Source organism: Diadema antillarum, unplaced genomic scaffold (assembly GCF_040938485.1).
Source record: "Diadema antillarum isolate AM-2024a unplaced genomic scaffold, OU_Dant_1.0 scf00000037, whole genome shotgun sequence".
Lineage (NCBI taxonomy): Eukaryota > Metazoa > Echinodermata > Echinoidea > Diadematoida > Diadematidae > Diadema > Diadema antillarum.
In genome coordinates this window covers 1109880-1132129 of record NW_027270926.1, presented here as the reverse complement: position 1 = coordinate 1132129, position 22250 = coordinate 1109880, and the positions used below count along the sequence as shown (strand labels likewise).

Sequence of the window (22250 nt, the reverse complement as noted above, 5' to 3'; positions counted from 1 at the left end):
AGATGGATATTTATTTTTCTGTGACAGTCTTGTTTGCTTGGTTTTAAGCTGACAATTCATTGCACACTATTCATGCCTGTGTAGTAATTTTTAATGATAGATAACTGGCAACACACATATGAAAAGAAAAAACTCCAGTGAGTAATAAGTCAGGTAAAATGTTGATAAGTTTTCTGTGATTTTGGTGTTACATTTGACACATTAAAGGGAATCAGCAGAGAAATGTCGTTGAAGGGAGAGAGAGAGAGAGAGAGAGAGACCAAATAATCCAGGTCGATAATATTGGAGGTGTGCTCACGTGAAATTATAGCCAAATATTTCCCCAGCTTGGGAGAATGGTTGTTGAGGGGTGTCAGCTTGGATGCTTTGCTCCAACACGGAAGTGATTTGGTAGGCAAACTGAACTGCTGCGCTGAAATGTCAATTCCCATGAGTCACTTGATCTATCATCTGGAATTCGCTGATGTCGAGGGGGGAAACTTCGCGGTGACTGAGCCGAGCGGCTAAAAACGGAGAAAAGGGAAGAGAAAGTTGATGAGCATTAGCCCCCCTCAAAGTATGGGCTAAATGGCTGCCCATTTATGACTATGTGAGGATTTGCAAAGAGCCGTGCAGAAGTGATTAGCCGGATAGGTCAGGCTGTGGGCAGGGTTTAACGAGTGTTTGCAGCCATTCCTGTTCTCCGGTCTATCGTGCGCCTAGTTACATGAAGAGAAAGGAAAAATTAGTCTCCATCATGCCCCTTCTCCGTGAAAGAAATCGACAAGAAGAAACGAGATGTCCCTAGAGGTCGGGGGAGGGGTTTAGAGGAATGGCTCCCAAACTAGCTCTAGAGATACACAAGTTTCAGGAGAACTTGGAGTCCACTAAACAAGAATACAGCAAGGCAAAAGCCGGCGAGAAAAATCCATCTGTGTAATTTGACAGAGAGCAAAACCATCAAATGCTTCCTTGCAGGCAAAAAAAGAATACTGAGGCACAAAAGGAAGACGAGCAGAAAGAGAAACTTGATATCAGTGCTGGAAATAAGACTGGAAATGAAGGGAGAGAGAGGGGAAAAAAATGGAATAAAGTTGAGACTGTGTGTCCAGATTCTTACGAGAACAAAAGCAACAAGAGAACGAACGTGCTCGCCCCCTCTTCCATTATTCATGGCGGGGAAGATTTCCTGAATCTAGACGCCTCGGGCGTGAAATGACAAACTTGTTACCATTCTAGCAGTGATATATTATTTTTTCTCCCCAGTAGTAACTTTTCCACGGAGGTCTCCCGCCTCATCATCGCGCTCTCTCCTGTTTTCTGTTGTTTTGGCCGCCTCATCTTTTTTCTTCTCTTTCTTGCGGCGGGGGACAATGTTCAATATGCACATTTTGGTTTTTCGCTCCCGCAAGGATCTTGTGCACTCCATCAACGTAGCTTGTGCATGCCTCCTAATGCTCTTGCCACTGATTGCACATGCATTGTGCGTATTTATATACACCATATATCGCGATTACTCGCACATACAGAACTTTTTAAAAATATTTTTAGTTTTGCATCGAAATATGAGAATATTCAAAAATTATTTTGTGTCATTCACAATGAAATCATGCTGTATAAAGAATTATCGTTAAACAAAAAGTTCATTTGTGCTCCTTCTTTTATCCAATTTTTATTTTCAGCTTCAGCATGTGGCGTACAAGTGTACATAGGAAAGTTGAATTAATTTTTCTCAACAGTAATATGCGTATCATACAGCGTTCATCCTGAACTCGACATCTACATTGTGTATATATATATATATATACATTTTTTTTTTTTTAAGAATTAAATATTGAAAGATTTTGTGATGTTATGTGCTGTGTGTTGCAAGAAAATATGACTTACAAGCTTCTGGTTTTTCCAGAAACAGGAAACAAGGTAATGTCTGGTACTAACTCAAGTGCCGTGAGAGGGATATAAAGATATGGGCCTCATAGCAATTTTATGTCAGATTTGTTAATATGTCTTTTAGTATCCTTTATCAGTTTCAGATTTATTATTCCACATATGCTCATTTCATTTCTAACAGGAACCTCTGGTTTCTTTGTTACAAGAAAATCAATTGCTTGCACATTATTAGATTCTTGAATGTCAGAAGCGTGACAATATTGTAAAACAAAATGCCTGTAAGGGTGTTCATGAAGCAGAAACAAACATACAGACAAACAAGCATAAAAACAATCACATGCAAACAAATGAAAAAGGAGCATGTATAGAGTGAGTAAAGGAATCCTTGCAATCTGGGGCCCGTTTCATAAAACTTGTCATCAGTGACAACTGCCAAATTTCTATGACAAATTTGCTCTCAGCTAATCAAATGCAAGGATTTCAGTAGCTTGTCACATCTATGACAACTTGTCACTGATGACAAGTTTTATGAAACGGGCCCCGGATTGGTAGATACATTGTAGGTGAAGTCATGCATGTTTCTTTTAATAGTTTATTCCAAGTAACCAAATGATTTTGTGCTTGAAGTAAACATTTTATGTCTCTGGTAGAAAAAGTTTCATGCTTTCAGTGATTTTAGTTTTTTTCGCAAGGCAGTCAGTGCTTCTTTTTATGCTTTTTCTATAAAACAAATGATGCACAGGTTTATCAAAGTGCATTGATGCAGGGTTGTGTGCATATAGTAACTTTGAGATGGATTTAAAATGAAATACTCTTTCTGTGCCTGCGTCCCGAAGTCACTGCAAAAATTTGCCATGTGCACACAATCCAAACTAATGCACTTTAACTTGTGTAGAACTTTTGTATTGTAATTGTTTATGCAGTAGTCAATCAGTCAGAGACTAATGAAAAGGATTCCCTGCGATTTATCTTGTGAGGTTAGAATACATGAAGTTCAAATTTCACTACAATGTCTAAAGTCTATTTTGTGCATGATGTAGAACAATAGGTAAACATGCAGATGGGCAAGATGGTGTACTATTACAAGCAGGTTTGGTCGGTGCATGTACAAATAAGTTTGTCGTCGCTCTCTCTGCTGTTGAAGGGATTCTACATACACACCATATGTGGTTCTGTGGTTGAGTGCCCGTAGCATTTGGGATTGAATGGAGGAATAATAAACAGCAATAAAACTGTTCATCATAATTTCATTTTTTTTTCTCTATGATTATTCCTGACTTCAAAGGACAGTACTTTTGTAGTATATGACATATGATATTCACTCTGCAATGTTTGTATGAATGTATGAGGGCTTTAAGAAGTGACATTTTTTTTGTTTACTTATTGAGGTGCTGTACACTTTGCTTTGTCTGTTTTCTTCATTACTGAATTTCCTCTGTTTCTTGTAGGCATCGATGTGCTATGTTGACATTGATGGCCCCTTCATTGAGCTGCCTGAAGAGCTGCCCAAGTTCCCCAACAAACAGACTCTCATTCGTGATGTCAACAACCTCATCCAAAAGCACAAGCAGCAGCCGGACAACTCGCCGTCCCGCACTGCACCCCCTACCACGTCGACAAAGACGACGACGTCCACGCTCACTCGGAACAAGGTCAACGACTTCGACTGGTCGCAGGTCCAGGCCGAGGTCACGCTCATCACAGCGCTGAATCAGAACCTGGAGGGCAGCGTGGACGGTGACCAGGACAGCTCGTACTTCAGCTCGCCAAGCCGTGGAGAGAGCCCCACGGCGGGACTGCCCAACAAGGCGGAGTTCATGCGCAACAACGAGATCGTCTCGCGTGTAGCCGAGATCGCCCAGCGCACGGGCGTCATCTCCTCCATCGCAGACTACGAGAACGAGAACGAGATGGAGCCGTCGAATCTGAGCGAGGAAGAGCAGGAGCACAGGGCCTACGTGGCCATGCTGACCCTCAACTGTGCAATACGCGAGGTGTTCCTGCGACAGATGGTGGTCCTGCTCCGCAACTACGAGACCTTCATCATCCAGCCCCGGGTCAACAGCCTGGACGTCTGGTCCAATAACCGGGATCAGATGCAGAACTTTGATAAGGTCAGTAGGAGTCCGCTCTTGATTCTACCGGTAAAAGTCTGTGATTACCTTTGGTATTATTGCTTCCCAGTGCTTTAAGTGAGTCTGAGATGTAAAAGAATTCATAAAGTTTCTAACAATCAATCACATGATAACTACAACTGTCCTCTTTAACATAGCCTGGCTAAAAACAAAGTACATAGGAGATTGTCAATATACAACTAAGTGAATTAATAATGACAAAATATATGAATGTGTTATAGGTGTAAAAGATAATATCGTGCTCTTATACACAGAGCAAACAAAAGTTAACATGTTGCTTCTTGTGACCTTCATACTGTATTCCCCCTGCAGAATGCCTTTCTTGCCGACACCCCCGAGCTCCATCTTCCCTTCCTCTCGCCATTCCTGGAGACACAGCTCTTTGCCTCCTTCATCGACAACAAGATCATCTCCAACTGGGAGGAGAAGGACCAGGCACTGAGCATCTTTGACGAGAGGGTGGAGCAGTTTCCGTCCAGCTCGCCTCAGACTCCGACCACAGAGGGCGCTTCGTTTGTCAGTGAAGCAGGTGAGCTGCCGACGTTTATTCTGTTCAGTGGAAATGCCGCTCATTGCTTCAGCTGTGGCTCTTCAAGTCATAGAGATTCTTGAAATCATGTCACCATCATCCTTCCCCAAATATCCGTTGCGAGTGCTGAACTATTGTATGTGTATTGAAATTTCTTGTTCCTCTGCCATTAGTCTCTATCATTGCCAATGACCCCTGATATCTGTCTTCCTTTGTGTGCAACAGAGGAGCTGATCCGGAGGAGGGCGTCCAATGTGGACCACACCCCTTGTCCGCCCCGCGCCCTGCCTGTTGACTCCAGCCACGTGCCGGACTTCTTTCCCATGCTCCAGGATGATGTGCTCCTCAAACCGCCCTTCCCCAACGGGTATGGAAGATACATTGTCCCCAAGCTTAATACATCACACCCTTTGCCAGTCATTCGCAGGGCAGTGTATTACTAGTGCTAGGATTATAGTCTGAATATATGTATTTCTTTGCCCCTGAAGGGCGCTGGAGGACGCTGCTTACCCTCGAAGCTACAATGTATGTCCTCTAACCCCTTAAAGCATCAGATGATGGTAAAAATGACATCATTTAACCAAGTTTGTGCATATACATATATGAAGCCTTGTTTGAGCCTCTGTTCACCACAAATTACCATTAACATCGTATACCAGCAGGTTAACAGTGGTACATGCTTTCAGGCAATCTCAAGTAACTAGTGGATGTGTTATGTAGTATGCACTCCTTAATTCACTCAAGCTGACTGCTGGAGCTACACTTTTGTACTAGTTTCCTGTGAGCAGTGGATCAATGAATTGGTCTGTGCGCAGTAAATGGACGGCACCTGCTTGTTCCAATATCCCATTCCTGCGTCAATCATTCTATATCTCTGGCTACAATCTCAACAGAGCTGCAGACCCTCTACTGAGTCATGTTTCCCCCTGACGTCATACACTGCTATTTCAGGAAAGACTGGGGGCTGGATTTGACAAAAACCCAATCCCTGTAGCTTATGTTTTGAGTCACATCCAGATGCACAGAAACTGGCAATTCGCCACAGAGTGAGGCATAACTGACTGCTACAAGATGTTGTGCAAATGATATGCCAACAGAAATGTATTTTTTAAAGCGAAACATAACTACAGCAACAAATACTTAGAAACTGCCATGCCAAGTTTTTTTTTTAAATCAAGGAAAGATTGCTAAAGAAAATGTGGCGGAAGAAAAATGTTGTCTGTATTTTAATGGGACTGTGAGGTTGTCGTGAGAAAGCTGTATTCAATGCAGTCCTCTTGCCACGCCCACTTACATTTTATCATCATTTTCTTATTGGACAGGAGGAGCAGACACAAGAACAACGCGTGGTGGAGAAAGAACGAGAGACAGCAGCAGCACTCGGAGCACCTCAATCTCCAGCCTCACGAGAGAGAGGTGAGGGGTGGGACAAATGGAATGATACTCTTTAACCAGAAAATTTCGCGTTCGTAAAACTTTGTGAATTTTGCGAAGAGCCAAGATTCGTGAAAGTAAAATGCACACAAAAGTGTTTGTCTACACAGTGCATTGAATGCCAGTGGCAATTTGTAAAAGTTTCACGCCATGAAAAAAAGGCCATCAGCTCCAATTTTATGAATATTTCTGGTTTTTCAGTTTATAGCGGTAGACTCAAGGAAAAGGACCCCGCCTGCTCTGGGGAAAATATAAGTCTCATCTGCACAGAGCATCACGGATGGAGAATAGGATCCCAAGTAGAAGTAGGCTCCTTTGCAGTGTACAACATCGTCTTGTCATACTGTTCACTAAATGCAATTTATGTCTGTAATATAAAAAAAAAGACAATGATAGAAGAAATTTGAGGCGTAACAAATATGCTACAAAGCTCTTTTTGATGTATGATCACTTCAATATATTATTACTTTGTTTTGAAAGGAGATTTTGAAAACAATAAGAAATAAAGATCGTTTCCCGGATGGGTAAGCAAAGAACATTGTACGTCTTAAACAGAAGTATGGGATCTTGAAATGTCAGTGATCAGGTATTTTAACAACCCTTGCAAACATTTTTTTTTGTCACATTACAGAAATACCTGTTGCATGCCAAGAAGCCAGTCAGGCAGGCCGTTCTGACGCACTACGACCAGAAGAAGGCCAATCAGCAGTTTGTGGAGGAGCTACTCAAAGAGTGTAAAATAAAGGTACTCACTGTTGACGACTTCACTCTAGAAAGTAACTCATTTTGGTTGAGGAGTAGAATATACAGAGTTTGCAAGACATGGACAGACAGTGACCACAAACTTGTTTGTTAAACTTGAATAACTAGTCGAAAGTTTTGTTGATGAATGAAAGTTTTAAGAAGGCTTAGCTGTGTCTTTACATTTCTCTGCTTTGTGGCCACCTGTTTTTCTTTCACAAGCAACTTTTCTTTGTCCACACATTCATTACACCACTATACCCATCGTAGGTACAACTTGCTACTGTTTTATGAAATATTGACCCGTTACTGACAATTTATTACAGCATGGTTTTTCAGTTTGGTGTTTAGAGAAACTTTTGTCGGATAAAGATATAGATCTCACTATGTCTCAGATATAAATAACATGGCTATAAGTGATGGCAGGAGGTAGATAAGAGATTATATTTAGCTCTTGGTTAACCCTGTGGTTTGCGATTTATGTGTTTCAGTTGGATTTACTGTAAATTACCTGGTAGCTTCATCAATTGTGTGCCTGTATCTAATAGTGCTGATGAAACGGACCTCCTCCCACATCAGTCCAAACAGTCCTATCCATGATACTGAGAGTGAGCGTTCCACTGCAATGGCTAGCCTTTTGCCAAGGCCCTCTTGCTGTGTGATGGCTGTGACAGGTGAGCAAAGCAAGCCCAGCCGAGCGCGACAGTGCAAGGGCCTTTTGAGATCTGCTTCACACATTATTATTCATGACACATGAACCCTACTGAATAGTCATATTAACGGGTTGCGGTCTGCCAATGGAATGGCGCGCTCCCCACATCCTCCGTCTTGGTGTTGTCCGGCCTGTTCACACGCATCACTGACCACCTGTGGAGGTCTGTGGCATGCATTCGCTGTATGCAAATCGGGTTCGGGCAGACAGACATGCAGATTGGTCAATTTTTGCTCCCTGAATCGGGGGGGGTAAAAGTTGGTAATTGAAAGGGCTAACAAAAGGATGCGAATCAGATCTCAAAAGGTCCTTGTGCAGTCCAACTCAGCTGAGCTTGCTTCGTTCACCCCCATTTGCTCACCACCATACAACGAGAGGGCCTTGGCAAAAGACTACTGCAATGGCCTGAATCTGAGTTGGAAAAAAATGAAACTATGTGCTGCATTCACACAGACCAAGAAGATGCTGGTCTTCAAGATGGGACAGGAGGCAATAGAACTGGGCCACGGCGACATCAACCGCTCCGGCGTGGAGGAGAACACGCTGATCGCGAGTCTCTGCGACCTGCTGGAGAGGATTTTCAGCCACGGCTGCAGGTCGAAAAAACAGGTAATGGGTCATCTCGGCTATGCCTGAAAGCACACCTGTGTGATACAGTATTATACATGTACATGTCATGACTGCAGCCTTTAAATGTGCAGTGTGTCTTGTGTGAACATTGCTCTTATCTAAAAAGTCTTGTTTGTACAATATTGCAACTGATGTGAGACTGATGTATTCTCATAAGTGGAATAAACAACCTATTTATGTGATAAAGAAAAAGAAAGCAATCTCTGAATGGATATTGATATACACGCGTCTACTGCTACAATGAATGTGCTGGTCATCTTGTGGTCCAGACATACATGTATTCTTTCTTATGTCAAATACCTTGGTGTGGACAAAATTTCTGTAAATGAACTACCATTTAGAATGACAGGGTATGATGCATGAATGTGGAAAATCAACATTTGCTTGCATTTTTATATACAAAGAGGTATTCATTGTGAAAAATGCAAACTGTTCGAGATACAAGTAGAATTTACAATATACAATATAGTATGCACATGGGCATCTAGATGTTGATAGTACGGGATAGGTGTTGGTGAGGGATATGTTTCATCATTAGTGAAATAAAGGGACTTGAATCGACTACTGATTGCTTTTCTGTTGTTCACAGAGTAAGAGCGCCCTCTGGTGGCATCTACTCAGCTACCGTCGCTTCCGGCAGAAGAAGAAGGCATCGTCCGAACAGAATCTAGCTATGCATGGTGAGTAATTGATGTATATGTATACCTCCACAAAATAAAAGGGGAAAAGTTTTTCATATATTGTGTATGTCTAGCAACACACAAGTTTATTTATTGGCCATCTTTTTGCCCATTTGCACACAAATGTAATAAAATGGTAGAATGTGGAATGGTGGAACAGTTGATTTCTTCCAGAAGTGTCTTTTGTTTTGTTTTGTTTTATGATTTTCTGTTTTTTTTACTCTTACGAAAATTTTGATGTATGGTGTGTGTTCACTAAGTGACTGTCACTTCAAATGTCAATAAGAAAGTGATATCTTGATTCATGACAACCCCTCTCTAACCAATCCCAGCAGTAGGAGCTGTCACCTTAACATCTTCTGTTCATGTCAAACACTTTCTTCATTCACAATTCAGCTACAGAGAGCTCTCCAAGACACCGGCGTGCCAGCGTGGTACCTGGCCAGCCCTTACCCGCCCTTCCCACGGACTTCAGCTTTGACCTGAGGTAAGAAAACTTAAGGCTGGGATGGACACAAAAATGCTTTTAATTGTGGTGAATAAATGCTTCTTGTATGAGCTTATAAAGTGTTGCAGAACATACTTGTAGATATATTGAAGTGTGTAGTGTATGTTGATAAAGAGGTCAAATGTTTATGCTCTATCGTACATAATGTAGCTCTAGTGTCCGCTCTCCCTCACTCTCTGTGTGTCTGTGTGTCTGTGTGTGTTTCTGTCTGTCTGTCTCCATATCTTATATCATCATCCCCTGTGGTCTCTGCTTAGTTGTTTATCTAGGTAAATGGATGTGTGTATTTTACACCATATAGGAAAGCAAGCATGCCTGTAGTTGGACCTGAGTATGTGTGGTCCAAAAAGTCTCCGCTGATATGAACTGCTCCCTACAGATGGAACAGTAAAGGCATTGTAAGAGGGCAGGTGTTCTGGTCTACATAGAACCAACTTTGGCAGCGAAGAGTTTGCTGCTTCCCATGATGATTAGGATAATGAGTGAGGAGACTCCCCCTCCCCCTTCTGCAATGATTTGCAATTGATTTCCTCTAAATTTTAGTCGGATAAAGGAAAAATATTAAAGGTTGTTCAGTAATCAAGTGTGTGTTCTGTTTATATGGAACTGATTTCATAAGGAGCTTTAATAGCAGTAGTTGCAGTTACAGTGATTTAGTTTCATGACCATCCTACCAGCTGTGCAATGGCCAATCAGCCTCCAGTATTTCACTTGTTGCTATGGTAAATTTCAAATGTCTTGGCTTACTACAGAATTGCAAACTGCTTTAAGGCAGTGATCCCTGTGTTGGAGTGTTTGAATGTTGCAGCAGGGGAATTTTTGCTGAGATAGGAGCGTTAACGAGAACATACGATCTCACCTTTCTGGCCGGGAGGAAAATATTTTTGAAATGTGACACAATGTTTGTCTGCCGCCCTCGTCCTGTTGTCGCAAGAATCTGGGCAAGTCGCCAACGTGTACAGATCATCACCAGAGAAATCAAGAGCTTGCCAGCATTTGTTAAAGGGAAACTCAAACTCCAGGTTTAAGTCAACTTGTATTCAAAGAATTGAAGACAAAGGAATGGAACAGTGCAAGTTTAATGGAAACTGAAACACGAAAAGTGAAGTTATGCAGTTTTAAGACCTTGTGTTTTAATGTCTTCAGCAGTATGCTGGAAAATGTATATTTGATTGAATGTATCTTCAATGATGCTTCTGTACAAAATTAAAAATATTTTTCCCCTGTAGAATGAGATTCTTAAGAGCACAGATGAAAGAATTAGTGCTCTTAAAGTCCTATACTTGGTTTCTTCATTATGCTATTTTTCGTTCATGTTTATGAAACCAGGAACGTGGACAGAATGACCAACATCCGGACAGAAGTTGGCAAGTCGCGGGCCTTCGTCAGGCTGGCGTTGGAGCGGAAAGTGCTTCACAAACACATCAAGGAGCTGGTCTCGAACGATGAACTCCTCAAGTAAGACGCCACACGGGACGGGCAGAAATCAATGTTCAATGAGTCAAGGGTGCAGCATGAAAGGCATCACTAGGGTTGACTGTTAATCATTAAAGTGAAGCTTTCCTACCAGTTGTTATGGTTTTTCTTATTACTGCAGAGGTGTATTTTACTTTTGTTTATATCTGCAATGCGCCTGGCATAGTAGAAATCTTTAGTTTAGTCATTAGTTTATTTGTGTTTGATGCTGTTGAAACCACAGCAATTTTGGATGAAATAAATCTCTTTTCCTTTGCAAAATCAATCCACATCTGTTCAGACTGTAATAGTCAAGGATATATGATGGCTGTTTTTTGGTTTTTGTGACCTATGCGTTACTGGGTGCCTCTGTGTGAGGGAACAGTGGGAGGCGACTAAACAGGTGCAAAGCCTTATGGTTGAATCATCACCGTGTTATCAGTATGGGGAGCCTTTGTCCTTAGTTCTGTCGGCGTTACATGCATGTATTTTTAGGAACTGATAACACCTTGATGCATAGTGTGATGTACAGTGTATGTGGCATGTACCACTGATGCTTATAATGATCTTTAAACACATATGAGTCGGGTTAGGCTCATCAGTGTAGTCATACATCATTGATCCCAAGGGGGAAAGAACAATACCGAAAAGAAATGTGAACAGGTTGAGCAGCTATTTTTATCCAGCTGTATTTGCATTAACAATCCCTCAGTTCAAAGGACTTTTAGGGCTGTGTACAGCGATTAAGCTCATTACAGCCGACATGGACATCTCACCTGATGATGGCTGTGTGCAAACGGAGTACAATAATTGCAGACATTTTGTTCGGTTTGCAAAGGAAGGGAAGCATGCAAAAAGATGTCACAAACTCTGACACTATCACATTCATATTAAAAAATATGCATGTATCCCATCTGTATATGCATTATGGGAAGCTCTGTATATTCTATCCTTCAGCAAGTTGTAGTTCTTTTGCTTCTTAGTAGTTTATATCTCTTGCCAGAATCCATTTTGCACAAATTGTTTGCCAATTAAATAATGCTAAGCCCTGCTAGACGTGTAGGTCATCATGGAAAATGTTTGAAGAAAGAAATTTTGTGGAAAAAAAAAAGATTGAGTCCCCATTTAAACATTGATCTATTTCCTTCTTTTTTACAGGAAGCGGTACCGCAGCGAGGCATTCCTGCGCTGTGAAGAAGAAAAAATGCAATTCCTGTACTACCTCCTCTCTCTCAATGCAGTTGACTTCCACTGTTTCACCAACTCCTTCCCTTCCACAGGTAAGGCGCCCTCTCTTGTCCAACAGATGAGAGGGTACTATTGTCTCATTTGTGTCCATGAGATGTGACTCTCGTGGTCATGTACTCTGATGACCCTACAGGGATTATACACTTAATTATCAAGAAGTGCAGTTGGATATGTTACAACAATTGCTATAATACGATCAGCTGTGCAGATAATTCTTTCATTTCTTAATATGCACCTATACTTTGTGACAGTTAAAGTTAAAAGATATATTCCTTGAATTAAAAGATATATTCATTGTAATTCACTGAACTAAAACGCATCAATGAAACAAAAAAGAAGAAGAAATAAGATGTGTACAAACAATGATAACATTTATTTTGGTTAGGCTGTTGTCTATGATGTATGTGTATAAGAGTAAAATGTAAACAAACCTTTTTTTTAGGACACTCCTTAAACATTAGCTAAGTTAAGACATAGATCAAAATTAGTTGTTATTGATGCATCATATAAATCATCTTTGCGGTTGCTTTTACCATTGGATGATAGGAAAGGAATGACATAAGAGAAATATATCCATACCTGTTATAATATTCTCTCTTTCTCTCTCTTTCCCATATCCCATCATTCCCAAGTTGTGACGTATCGTGTCCTCATCAACCAGAGCCGCAAGTTCCAGGCTCCGACGACAGCCAACCCCTGGATGTGTGTTACTGGAGAGATGCTTCAAACGCCTGTCATACACATACCAAAGAATGCTCAAGACTTCACCTTTCAGGTCTGCAACTTCACAATTAATTCTCACTGCATTTTATCTACAACTACTATAACCCACACCACCAGTACGACTGCTCTTACCTTATGACAACTGCTACCGCTACAGTGACTACAAAGGATGTAAAATATACTGAGTAGTGGCTCATGTTTAGGCTCATTATATGGTTTGTGCCTCAAACATATTTGCAAATAAACTCTCTTGGGAATCAGTGATTTTGCTGTAGTGGTGCTTCATAGAAATAAGAAAAATGTTGAAACAGACAGTAAGGGAAAGTTGTGAGCATGGGCTGAACTTTAATTGATTAGCTGATCTGAGTGAATTTGTTAGTTAAACCGTGTTTGTCGAATTTGAACAGCATAAATAAATGTGTGTCTCCATCAAATTTAGGATTGATTGCCACAATGCTTTGTGATTTGATATTTGTCAATATACCGCATCTGGTTAGTTAAATCTCTCTCTGTGTTCATTCCTTGTATACAGCATGCCAACCTCGGTGTGTTGACAACACTGAGAATCGGCCATGACAACGCAGGACTCTTACCCCGATGGCTGGTGGATTACATCTACATCAGGAACGACATCACGGGGCATGCCTACAAGTAAGATATTCCTTGACATACAGAAAAGTAATTTATTCAAATCTTCTGCTGTTGGTCAATATTCTGGTGTTGCCCTAATTCCTGTTGGAACTCATGCAGTTCTGTATGTTAGTGGGATGTGAATGTACACTCCAAGCTGCTGAAAACCTTGTTGAGTGTTGACCACTTTCACTGAGTTTTTGAATGCATCTTTTTCACCCCATGTTGGGATACATTGAGAGTATTGTCATCAAATAGCCCATAATGTTGACAACTAATTTATTTTTAAAAAACAGAATGCAAATGGATCAGATGTACATAGATCAGCATTTAATGGTTGTGTTAGTGGTCTAGATCCATTTGATAATTTCCTGTGTTTCTTGGCTATCACAGGTTCCCCTGCGGTCGCTGGATCGGCCGCAACGTGGACGACGGCAGCCTGGAGCGGCTACTGGTGGCCGAGTTCATCCCGCCGGTCATCGACTACGAGGGGGACCACTTCTGGGGGTCGAACACCACGCCGCGCCGCAGCCACACCCGACGCTCCAGCACCAGTGCTGCCAGCAGCTCCCCCTCACCTCCCCCCAGGGTGCCCCAGAAGCTGGACCAGAACGCCATCCAGGAGCTCCTGACCGACGCTGTCAACAACATCGTCAAACACTTCTACAAACCTGAGAAGGAGGTGAGGCAAAAAAAAAATGAAATAGCTTAAAGAGATGATATAGTTTTTGATGAGATGGCCAGTTTCAGGTTTCCTACTTTTTTGTGAGAGAATGAGAAACCTCTTATGACATAGGCCCTATGGAAGAGTATTGCAATTCTAAGAGGAATTCAAAGCTTATTTGATAAAAATTGGTGTTTAAATGGCTGAGATATCCAAAACAAAGCAATCCTACTAAAAGGTGGGACCCACCTTTTATTAGGATCACTTTGCTTTACTTTGTTTTTATATATTTCAGCCATTTCAAAACCGATTTTCAGAAAATATATTTGAATTCCTTTTAGAGTTGTATTCTCTTTGATATTTCGTAAGTGGTTTTGTAATTTCCTCGCAAGAAGTTAAAAGCTGAATCCCCATCTCAACCAAAACTATATCATCCCTTTAATCGGCATGCCTGTGTTATTTCCCCTTCTTTTGTGGGAATCCTGGATGAAACATTTTATTTCCAACATACCATATTTTCTGTTGCTCCTGGGATGAAACTTTATGACTTGTTTTGACTGGGAAAACCAGGCATATGGTACATGTTCATATGCATCATACCAATCTGGTTCTAAAAATTTTTGCTTAGTCCCGTACCAACGGTGGGGCTAAGGGGGGGGGGGGGGGGGGGAGGGGGGGCCTTAGCCCCACCGTTGGTACGGGACTATCCTTAGCCCACTTTCTGTTTACACTCGTTTTTGCCAAAGTGGGCTAGCCCCACCGATAGTCCGGTACTATCTGGCCCTGCAAAATAGCAGGGTTAGCACCGCAATTGCGGTGCCAAGCAAGTGAGTGTAAACAGAACGAAAAAATAATCCTGGGCTAAGCGACGGAGACGAAGTCCGACCCTCACTGACCAATCAGAAACGAGGTAATCAAGTGCTGCCGGTGTGTGCGTGTACGTGTACAGTAAACGGCGTAATCATGAATATTCATGTGGTTCGGAAAGTACCGGACTAAGAAATACGAGTGTAAAAAGGTCAGTTTTCTCCGTAGCCCCGGACAAGAGATAGTACGGGACTAATTGGCCAGTGTAAAAAGCTGAAAAATTGGTACGGGACTAACGATAGTCCTGGGACAGGTATGGATTGCAAACACATGACAAATTACTATTCAACTTGTACATGCATCAAGACAATCAACTGATAGTCAAGACATTATATTTTAATGTAATATACATAATTTTCTCTGAGGGCAAGTGCTTGATGCTTTACTTTAAACTTGAAACTGTCACTGAAGTGCTATTAGTATTTTTTTTTCCCCCCTTTTTTCCATCTGGGCAAGTGTTTACTTGTTTATAACTGTAGGGATCAGATTATCCGTGGACAGAGTGAAATATGTTTGAAAGATTACAAATATGTCTTTATTTTCACACTACATATAGTTTAGCAGAGCATGATAAATATTCACTTTGGGAAATATCCTACGCATACAGTATTTTGAAGTAACTTTAAACATAGGATCCATATGTTTGGATTTTCTTTGTCTTGTTTTGTTTTTTTAAGTGTTCTAATTCTTATTTCTCCTGCCATCTGCATACAAAGTGTAGTCCAACTCTAGAAGGTGTGCAGAAGAATGTATTCCCTCCAATCCATGCTGCAGACATGATTGATTGTATTGATATACATGTACTGTATGATAATGTGAATGATGACATAACACTCTCTTCTCTCATTGTCCACAGCGTGGCCAACTGACCGTCCTACTGTGTGGAGAGAAGGGACTGGTCAAGTGCATGGAGCTGGTCTTGCAGTACGGTTTCCGCTCTGCCCGCCTCTTCCGCAACAACTTCTTCATCTGGGACTTCCTGGGTAGGATGCTGCTCCTCAAACTTTGTTTTGTCTCAGTTCAGAACCTACAACATGTGACGACTCTTTTACCCATTGAGAATTGGCTGATTTTGCCACAACAGGCATTTCCCATAGACACCTGCCCGAGTATGCTTGGGACTCGTCTTCAATGGGTTAAGGTGTTAATAAATCACTTGGTTATAAGACTGCGGCTTCTGCCAAGCAATCATAATCTTTCCAAAAAGAGCATGATGAATTCAGTCATACATGTTTCTGAAAAGTGATGAATTTTTTTTTCTTTTTATTTGTTGCTTGATACATGAATGCTGAATACAAAACAATTGTGTGGACTTTGTGCTACTTTGCACAATTCTGTGAATTAGCATGTAGAATGAACTCGCAAACTCCTGTTCGGAATCATTGGAGGACAGTTTTTCAAGATATCCATGTGTATGAGAAACCTAACCATAGACTGCAGTACCCTGTCTTTGAGTGATGTTCATGGAATGTACTCTGTATGGTACCTATCACTTGTTTGATGACGAGTTTGCTGCGAGCTTTTCTACATGCTGTGTTAGGAATCACAAAATTTGTATCAGAACGCTTGTTTTGTTTTGTTTTTTGCAGCTGCAGTACTACTACGTCATGTACAGAATTACATGAAAATGATATAAGGAAATGGGAAAAATTCTGTGATTAAATTAAATGTACAAATTGACACGTAATGGAAGGAAAATTCAGGCATAATTCATTTTGTTGTCAACTGAAATGTAATGGAGAAAACCTATTTCATGTGTCATTCATCCGCCTCAGGTAAAAAAAATCAACTCATGATTATCACTGTAGTGTGCATTTATAAGAAAGCATCTATGATATGTTCCCATGATTTGAATCAGTGTAAATGGATGGGTACTACATCTTTCTAAATCAACTTGTACATGACAAGATATTCCAAGCACTTGAAGCATTGCCCGTTGTATTATCTCTCCACCCAAATACAGAGAAAGTGGCGCGGTATCTGGACAGCCTAGACCAAGACGAGGAGGGGAGATTCAGCTCGAGGCAAGAGAAACGGGCGCGGCGCACCTTCTGTCGCACACTGCACCAGATCAACACCTACGCCCAGACAGTGGGCAAGGATGGCAAGTTCCAGCTCCTCGTCTGCCTTGGTGTCAGGTGAGAAAATTGACTGCCTCTCATCTCTGATGACGATGATAGTAATGATGATGAGGATGCTGCTACCACTATTACTACCTACTTCTCTTACTAATGATAGGGCTGATGATAGCGTGTCTGCATCACACTCCAAAATAACCTGGGTTCAATTCTTGAGTTTAGCTGAGCAATGTTGTGTGTAATCAACTTGTAATGTCATGTAAGAGGCAAAAGCACTCTGTCCCATGGATTGGACATTTAATGGAGGTGCGGTGTGCGGAGAATTATGATTTACAAACATGAAAGATCCCACTACATTCATTCATCACAAAGAACGAGATGCTAACCCGTTGAAGTGATGCCGACCCGGGTTCACCCCAAGGGACTACCAAAAGTCGGCTAACAGTCTCAGCCAGCCACATTCTGCCATACTATGAAGAAGGCATAGGATAATAATCATATGATTAGGATAATGATATCTATAAGGATTTCATTTGACACAAGTCCTCAGCGAGCACAGTATCAAACGGTTGTTTTACGGAGTTATCTGTAGTTCATTATCACCAGTACATTTTTAAATGCATGGTTGCAGATGGGAAAATTATAGTACAAGAAATGACACCTTTCCCCTCCCCTCTTTCTCGCTCTCTCTCCATCTCCCATCCCTTTCAATCCCCCTCCCCTCCCCCTCCCCCTCCCATCCCCTGTCCCCTTTCCACTCCCCTCCACTTTTTCCCCCTACAGGGACCACCTTCTCCACCAGTGGTTGCCGGTCCTTGCGGAGACTCCCGTGACGAGCAACATGTACGATGAGTGCTCCTTCTTCCACAGCCAGCCCAACCTGGACTTCCTCTGCAGCCTCCTCATGCAGCTGGATGAATTCAACATCTTGTTGGAGGCGTCTGTCACCAAGGGCATCGAGTTATGATAGCGACCTCTGGCAGAAGAGTCTCTCACCTCATGAAGCTCTTGAAAGAAACACAATGCAGACTCAGACACACATAATAAATGTGAACCGACACGTACAACGTACTCTCACAGTCACAGCAATGTGGGGACTTGTCTCCTTTTTCAGGATGGGAATTCAAGGGCATTATATTAATGATGTTAAATGCTGGGAAGGGCTTCTAACATGAATGCTCAGACTTTAAAATACACATAGACAGACTCACAGACAAACTGACACACATACCCACACAATGCATATATGCATTCACAAAGATATGGACCTTACAGTATTTCAGGAGGGAATTCTGTTATCGAAAACAGCAGCCAAATTTTTCCAATCAACCCAGCCCACACCCCTTGTTTCCATTATAATTATACAATAATGCATTTGTTGCAAATATGATTCGAGCTTTTATGCTACCATCATGAGGAGATCAAAGCTATTTTTGAGCCATCATGAGCCACTATTAAGGAAAATGTAATCAAAGTGTGAATGCAAGAAATGGTGAAATTTCCAGTATTTCAGAGACCCCCAGTTGTTCGACAGATTAGAAGAAATTTAATGTGTCTGTGATTTTGGGGATTTTTGTTGTTGTGACAGAAACACGGCTAGGATATGCAGAGAATGGAGCCCTGCTTTCTGTGCAAACAGGAACAGCATTGAACAAAGAAAGGAGAAAAAAGTTGCTCTTGTAAGACTAATAAATGATGGTCTGTGAAGTTTGTCTAAACTGACAACTATTCAACGATTCAGATGCGAGAGCTGTAAGGCACGGAGTCTGAAGTCGTACGGAGTGATGATCGTTGCTGGCGTTGTACATGAACTTTTCTCGCAAGCGTTTGCTCTCTGTGTTGTAGCAGAAGCAGTGAAATCTTGTGTAGTATGGGTATCAGGGATTGTGTGTTGACTCTGAATCTCATAGCATTATATACAACGTGTGTACACACACACACACACAAATATATATATATACCTATATATTTCCATACGATTGCCTTTGTAATTCTATTTTGGCATCTTTCACATTACTGTGAAGAGCTGCCAATTTAATATAGGGTGTTTTTGTACAGACATTAAAGAAAAAAAAGTGAAAAAAAAGAAAGAAAATAACATGCAGCGTAATACCACTCAGGAAGACCAGCAAATTTCTAGTCAACTTTTTCCACATTTACGGCTCGATTTTTATACACAACTCTTTCAGTTTAGATTTTTCTGACAGAGAGAGAGAGAGAATGAGCAGATTATTCATATTCTTTACATGAATGTCAAAACAGAGAGGACTAGTTTTAGACAGATGTGCATTTTTTCATACCTTGTACATATATACACACACTTGTAGATAATGTGTCGTGCTCTGTGCGGAAACTTTGACTTGTGTCGGAAAAGGAACACATGAAATACTCTTCCTTCATGCGTTTAGGAAGGCCGGTGACCAAATTGTCAAGATGGCTACAGAGCTAGGCGTTCATGGCTGTTTGTGAATGCTTTGTTGATATCAAACGAGAATAAGAGAGAGTAAGAGAGAGAGATGGAGCGAATGAGATAAGGTGGGAGAGTGTGAGAGAAGGAATAAAAAATGGAGAAAAATCAATGCTACTTCATGTTTTGTGGCCAACAACAATATCTTGTACCAGTAACTGGTCAACAAATCACACACGCAGTATTTTAGACTTCACAGATTGTTCATTGTCCAGTCTGACGGTTGTTGTATGTCATATATCTCCATGCTGAATTGCAGTGAATTAGCAGCGAATGACTGGATAGCTGTGTTGATAACATGTGGTATTTAATACAAGTGTATAACTGTGTACACTTTTGGGCTGTGTGGCTTTTATTCACGCATGTCTTAGAGCCGCCAATTTTATGAGCCTAAACGATGATCAGCTACAAAATTCATGTCTGTGATTTCAAATTTTGTAAGAGAAAATTTGAGTTTGTTTGTTTGTTTGTTTTGTAAAAAAAAAAGGAACTTGAACTGTTCAAATTGCAAGATGTATTGATTTATTGCTGTATGTCTGCAAAGTTCTGTTGATTAGGCTATAATCTATCCATTGCAAAATCCTGCTGAAATGGATGAAAACTTTAAAAAAAAGAAAGCAAAATATTGTGTGCATACCAAACCTGTAGAAGTAGTAACAGTTATTGCAATTGAGTGTACCACTATCAAAATTCTGTTCTTGTAATGTTGCTTTGGCTTTTGATGATTTTATCAAATTTCATCCATGTCTTTATTTAATGTGTTGTGTTGGAAGGAAACCCATTTGTTGGGTATTTCCTAGGTTTCCACACCATCCAAGTTATTGCCCGTCAAATGAAAAAGAACTTCTTGCCAGCTATTTATGATTTTACTCAAATACATTTTATTTTTTGTGATGTACAGATGTAGGGGAGAGAAAAACTGAAGACTAAAGATATTGTTTTCCCTTCATTCTGCAGAACTGAGTTGTCTTGTAGACAGGACCTCAATTTGCCGAATAGAATTGCCTCACTGACACTGCATGATTGTGCTAATTTGATTCGCTGCAAATAATGTCCAAAACGTTTACATGACAGAAATATATGCCCCTCAAGGAAGCGGTAGCAGATCGTTGCATCAGTATTAATAGGCAAAATGTGGTAGCCACGAATCACTGATATTCTCTGTCTGATAGTGCATTGCTGTAAACAAACCAATAATGAGAAATTGCCACTGACTTTTGCTGATAACATATCACTGTTAATGTAGGGAGCAGGGAATTCCTGCTCGTTACTTCTCCACTGATATTTGAAAATAAGATGGATAGCATTAGATCATGATATACCAGTCAAAGTTGCAGCCAACATATCCATAGAATACCAAAGTGTGATGTTATAGCTATTGATCGCCATGGAAACTGGTTCTGAACAACCTCACCTGACCCAAGTGTGTATATATGCACCTGATTCCTACCCAAGCTATAACAAAAGACTGTGATATCATCACTTTGGTCCTTTTATTTTGTCCAGCAAATAAATTGTGTGTGTTTGTTTGTTTTTGTTTTTTTTTTTGGAAAGGGGGGGGGGGGGGGGATTCTGGAGGGATATTTCTATCTAAAAAAAATATAGATACATGTACAATGTATATGTATTTTAGTGGCTAGTATTTTTCAGGCCTCCTTTGAAACTCTTGCCTTTGCCACTTGAATGGTATCAGTCACTGAAAGAGGTCCACAGATAGCTCATTTTCCAAGATATTGTCATGATTATTGGTTATTTTCAAAGCACCTTACTAGATTGAAGCAGCTTATGTCTCTGCACAACATTACCGTCCAAGTGAGTTCATAGAAAGTTGCTTACTATTTAGTTCCATCATGTACCACAACTGCAGTGAAAGATTTGCCGTAGCAAAATGCGATGGGTTTTCAGATATGGCCACACTGTTGAGTATACTTCACCCTCCCAAGATGTTTTATTTGCTTATTTTGTCTAGTGTGATACAGATTTTTATTCTCTGTCATCAATATAATGCAGTGTATTCGATGTTACTCCCAAAGCATTTATTTTCCTATGTTTTAGTTTATGCTTGTGTTTGTGAAAGCCTGCTTTGACAGAAGTGTGTGGCACTAGTCAGTCGCAGACGTACAAACGTTATTGAAGAACTATTGACATATTTCATCCATTAAATAGACTACACATTTAAGTGCTGCCCATACGTGGCCAAGACATTTCTTCGACTTGTGTTCAATTGGTTTGATGTTCTTGTGTTCTATGGTAGAAATGTGGCATTTCTCTTTTTGTTGTATAAACAATGTTCATCTCTCTTGCGATCGGTCTGTATGAAATCCAGAATCAGAAGCTAGATTTTTTTCACTGGTACTGTAACCCAAAAGTCTTGACTTTTGCTCATATTGACGTGAAGTGTTTTCCCCTCTGTTAATGGGAATGGGTTCTTTCACCAATGTCATGGGTTCAAAGGCACCAAGATTTGATCATTTCATTTGAATAATGGCTCTGCTTGTACAATACAGTATGAAAATTGGTTGGTTTGACATAGCAGCGGCTGTCTTGAAAAACCAAAGGGAAAAAAATACTCCCATGGATATTGCCCCAGAACCATCTCACGATTCGCATCCACAGGTTCTCTTTATGTAGTTCACAAGAACAAGTATTGATAAAACCTTCAGATGTTCTGGAATTGAGTTGAATATGTCACCTCTTTTTCTGGGCCAGAGCTGTTGCATCCGTGAAGAGTGGATTCGCCATTCAGGCGATATACGTGATTTTCTGAAGGCAGTCGTATATTTTGTCTCAGAGATGATTTCGGGCCAACAGAGCACCAGAGGGTGAACTGCAAAGCAATACTCGTTGGTCCCAAACCAACCACTGCCAAAGGGTGGAGGA

At 40.9% G+C, this 22250-nt stretch overlaps 1 protein-coding gene across 1 annotated transcript in view; it reads left to right on the top strand.

The window, feature by feature from the left end:
* LOC139709349 (DENN domain-containing protein 5B-like) overlaps nt 1-20706 on the top strand; it is an 85688-nt gene extending 64982 nt beyond the window's left edge. Inside the window, exons 5-20 of the mRNA XM_071621311.1 lie at nt 3318-3983; nt 4317-4533; nt 4759-4900; nt 5856-5949; nt 6599-6712; nt 7874-8029; nt 8640-8730; nt 9127-9217; nt 10568-10696; nt 11852-11973; nt 12574-12716; nt 13197-13315; nt 13688-13976; nt 15682-15808; nt 16789-16963; nt 17687-20706. Of these exons, the coding sequence (XP_071477412.1) occupies nt 3318-3983; nt 4317-4533; nt 4759-4900; nt 5856-5949; nt 6599-6712; nt 7874-8029; nt 8640-8730; nt 9127-9217; nt 10568-10696; nt 11852-11973; nt 12574-12716; nt 13197-13315; nt 13688-13976; nt 15682-15808; nt 16789-16963; nt 17687-17870 (2859 nt within the window). The 3' untranslated portion in view covers nt 17871-20706. The remainder of the gene's footprint in view (nt 1-3317; nt 3984-4316; nt 4534-4758; nt 4901-5855; nt 5950-6598; nt 6713-7873; nt 8030-8639; nt 8731-9126; nt 9218-10567; nt 10697-11851; nt 11974-12573; nt 12717-13196; nt 13316-13687; nt 13977-15681; nt 15809-16788; nt 16964-17686) is intronic.
* Nucleotides 20707-22250: the final 1544 nt, after the last annotated feature.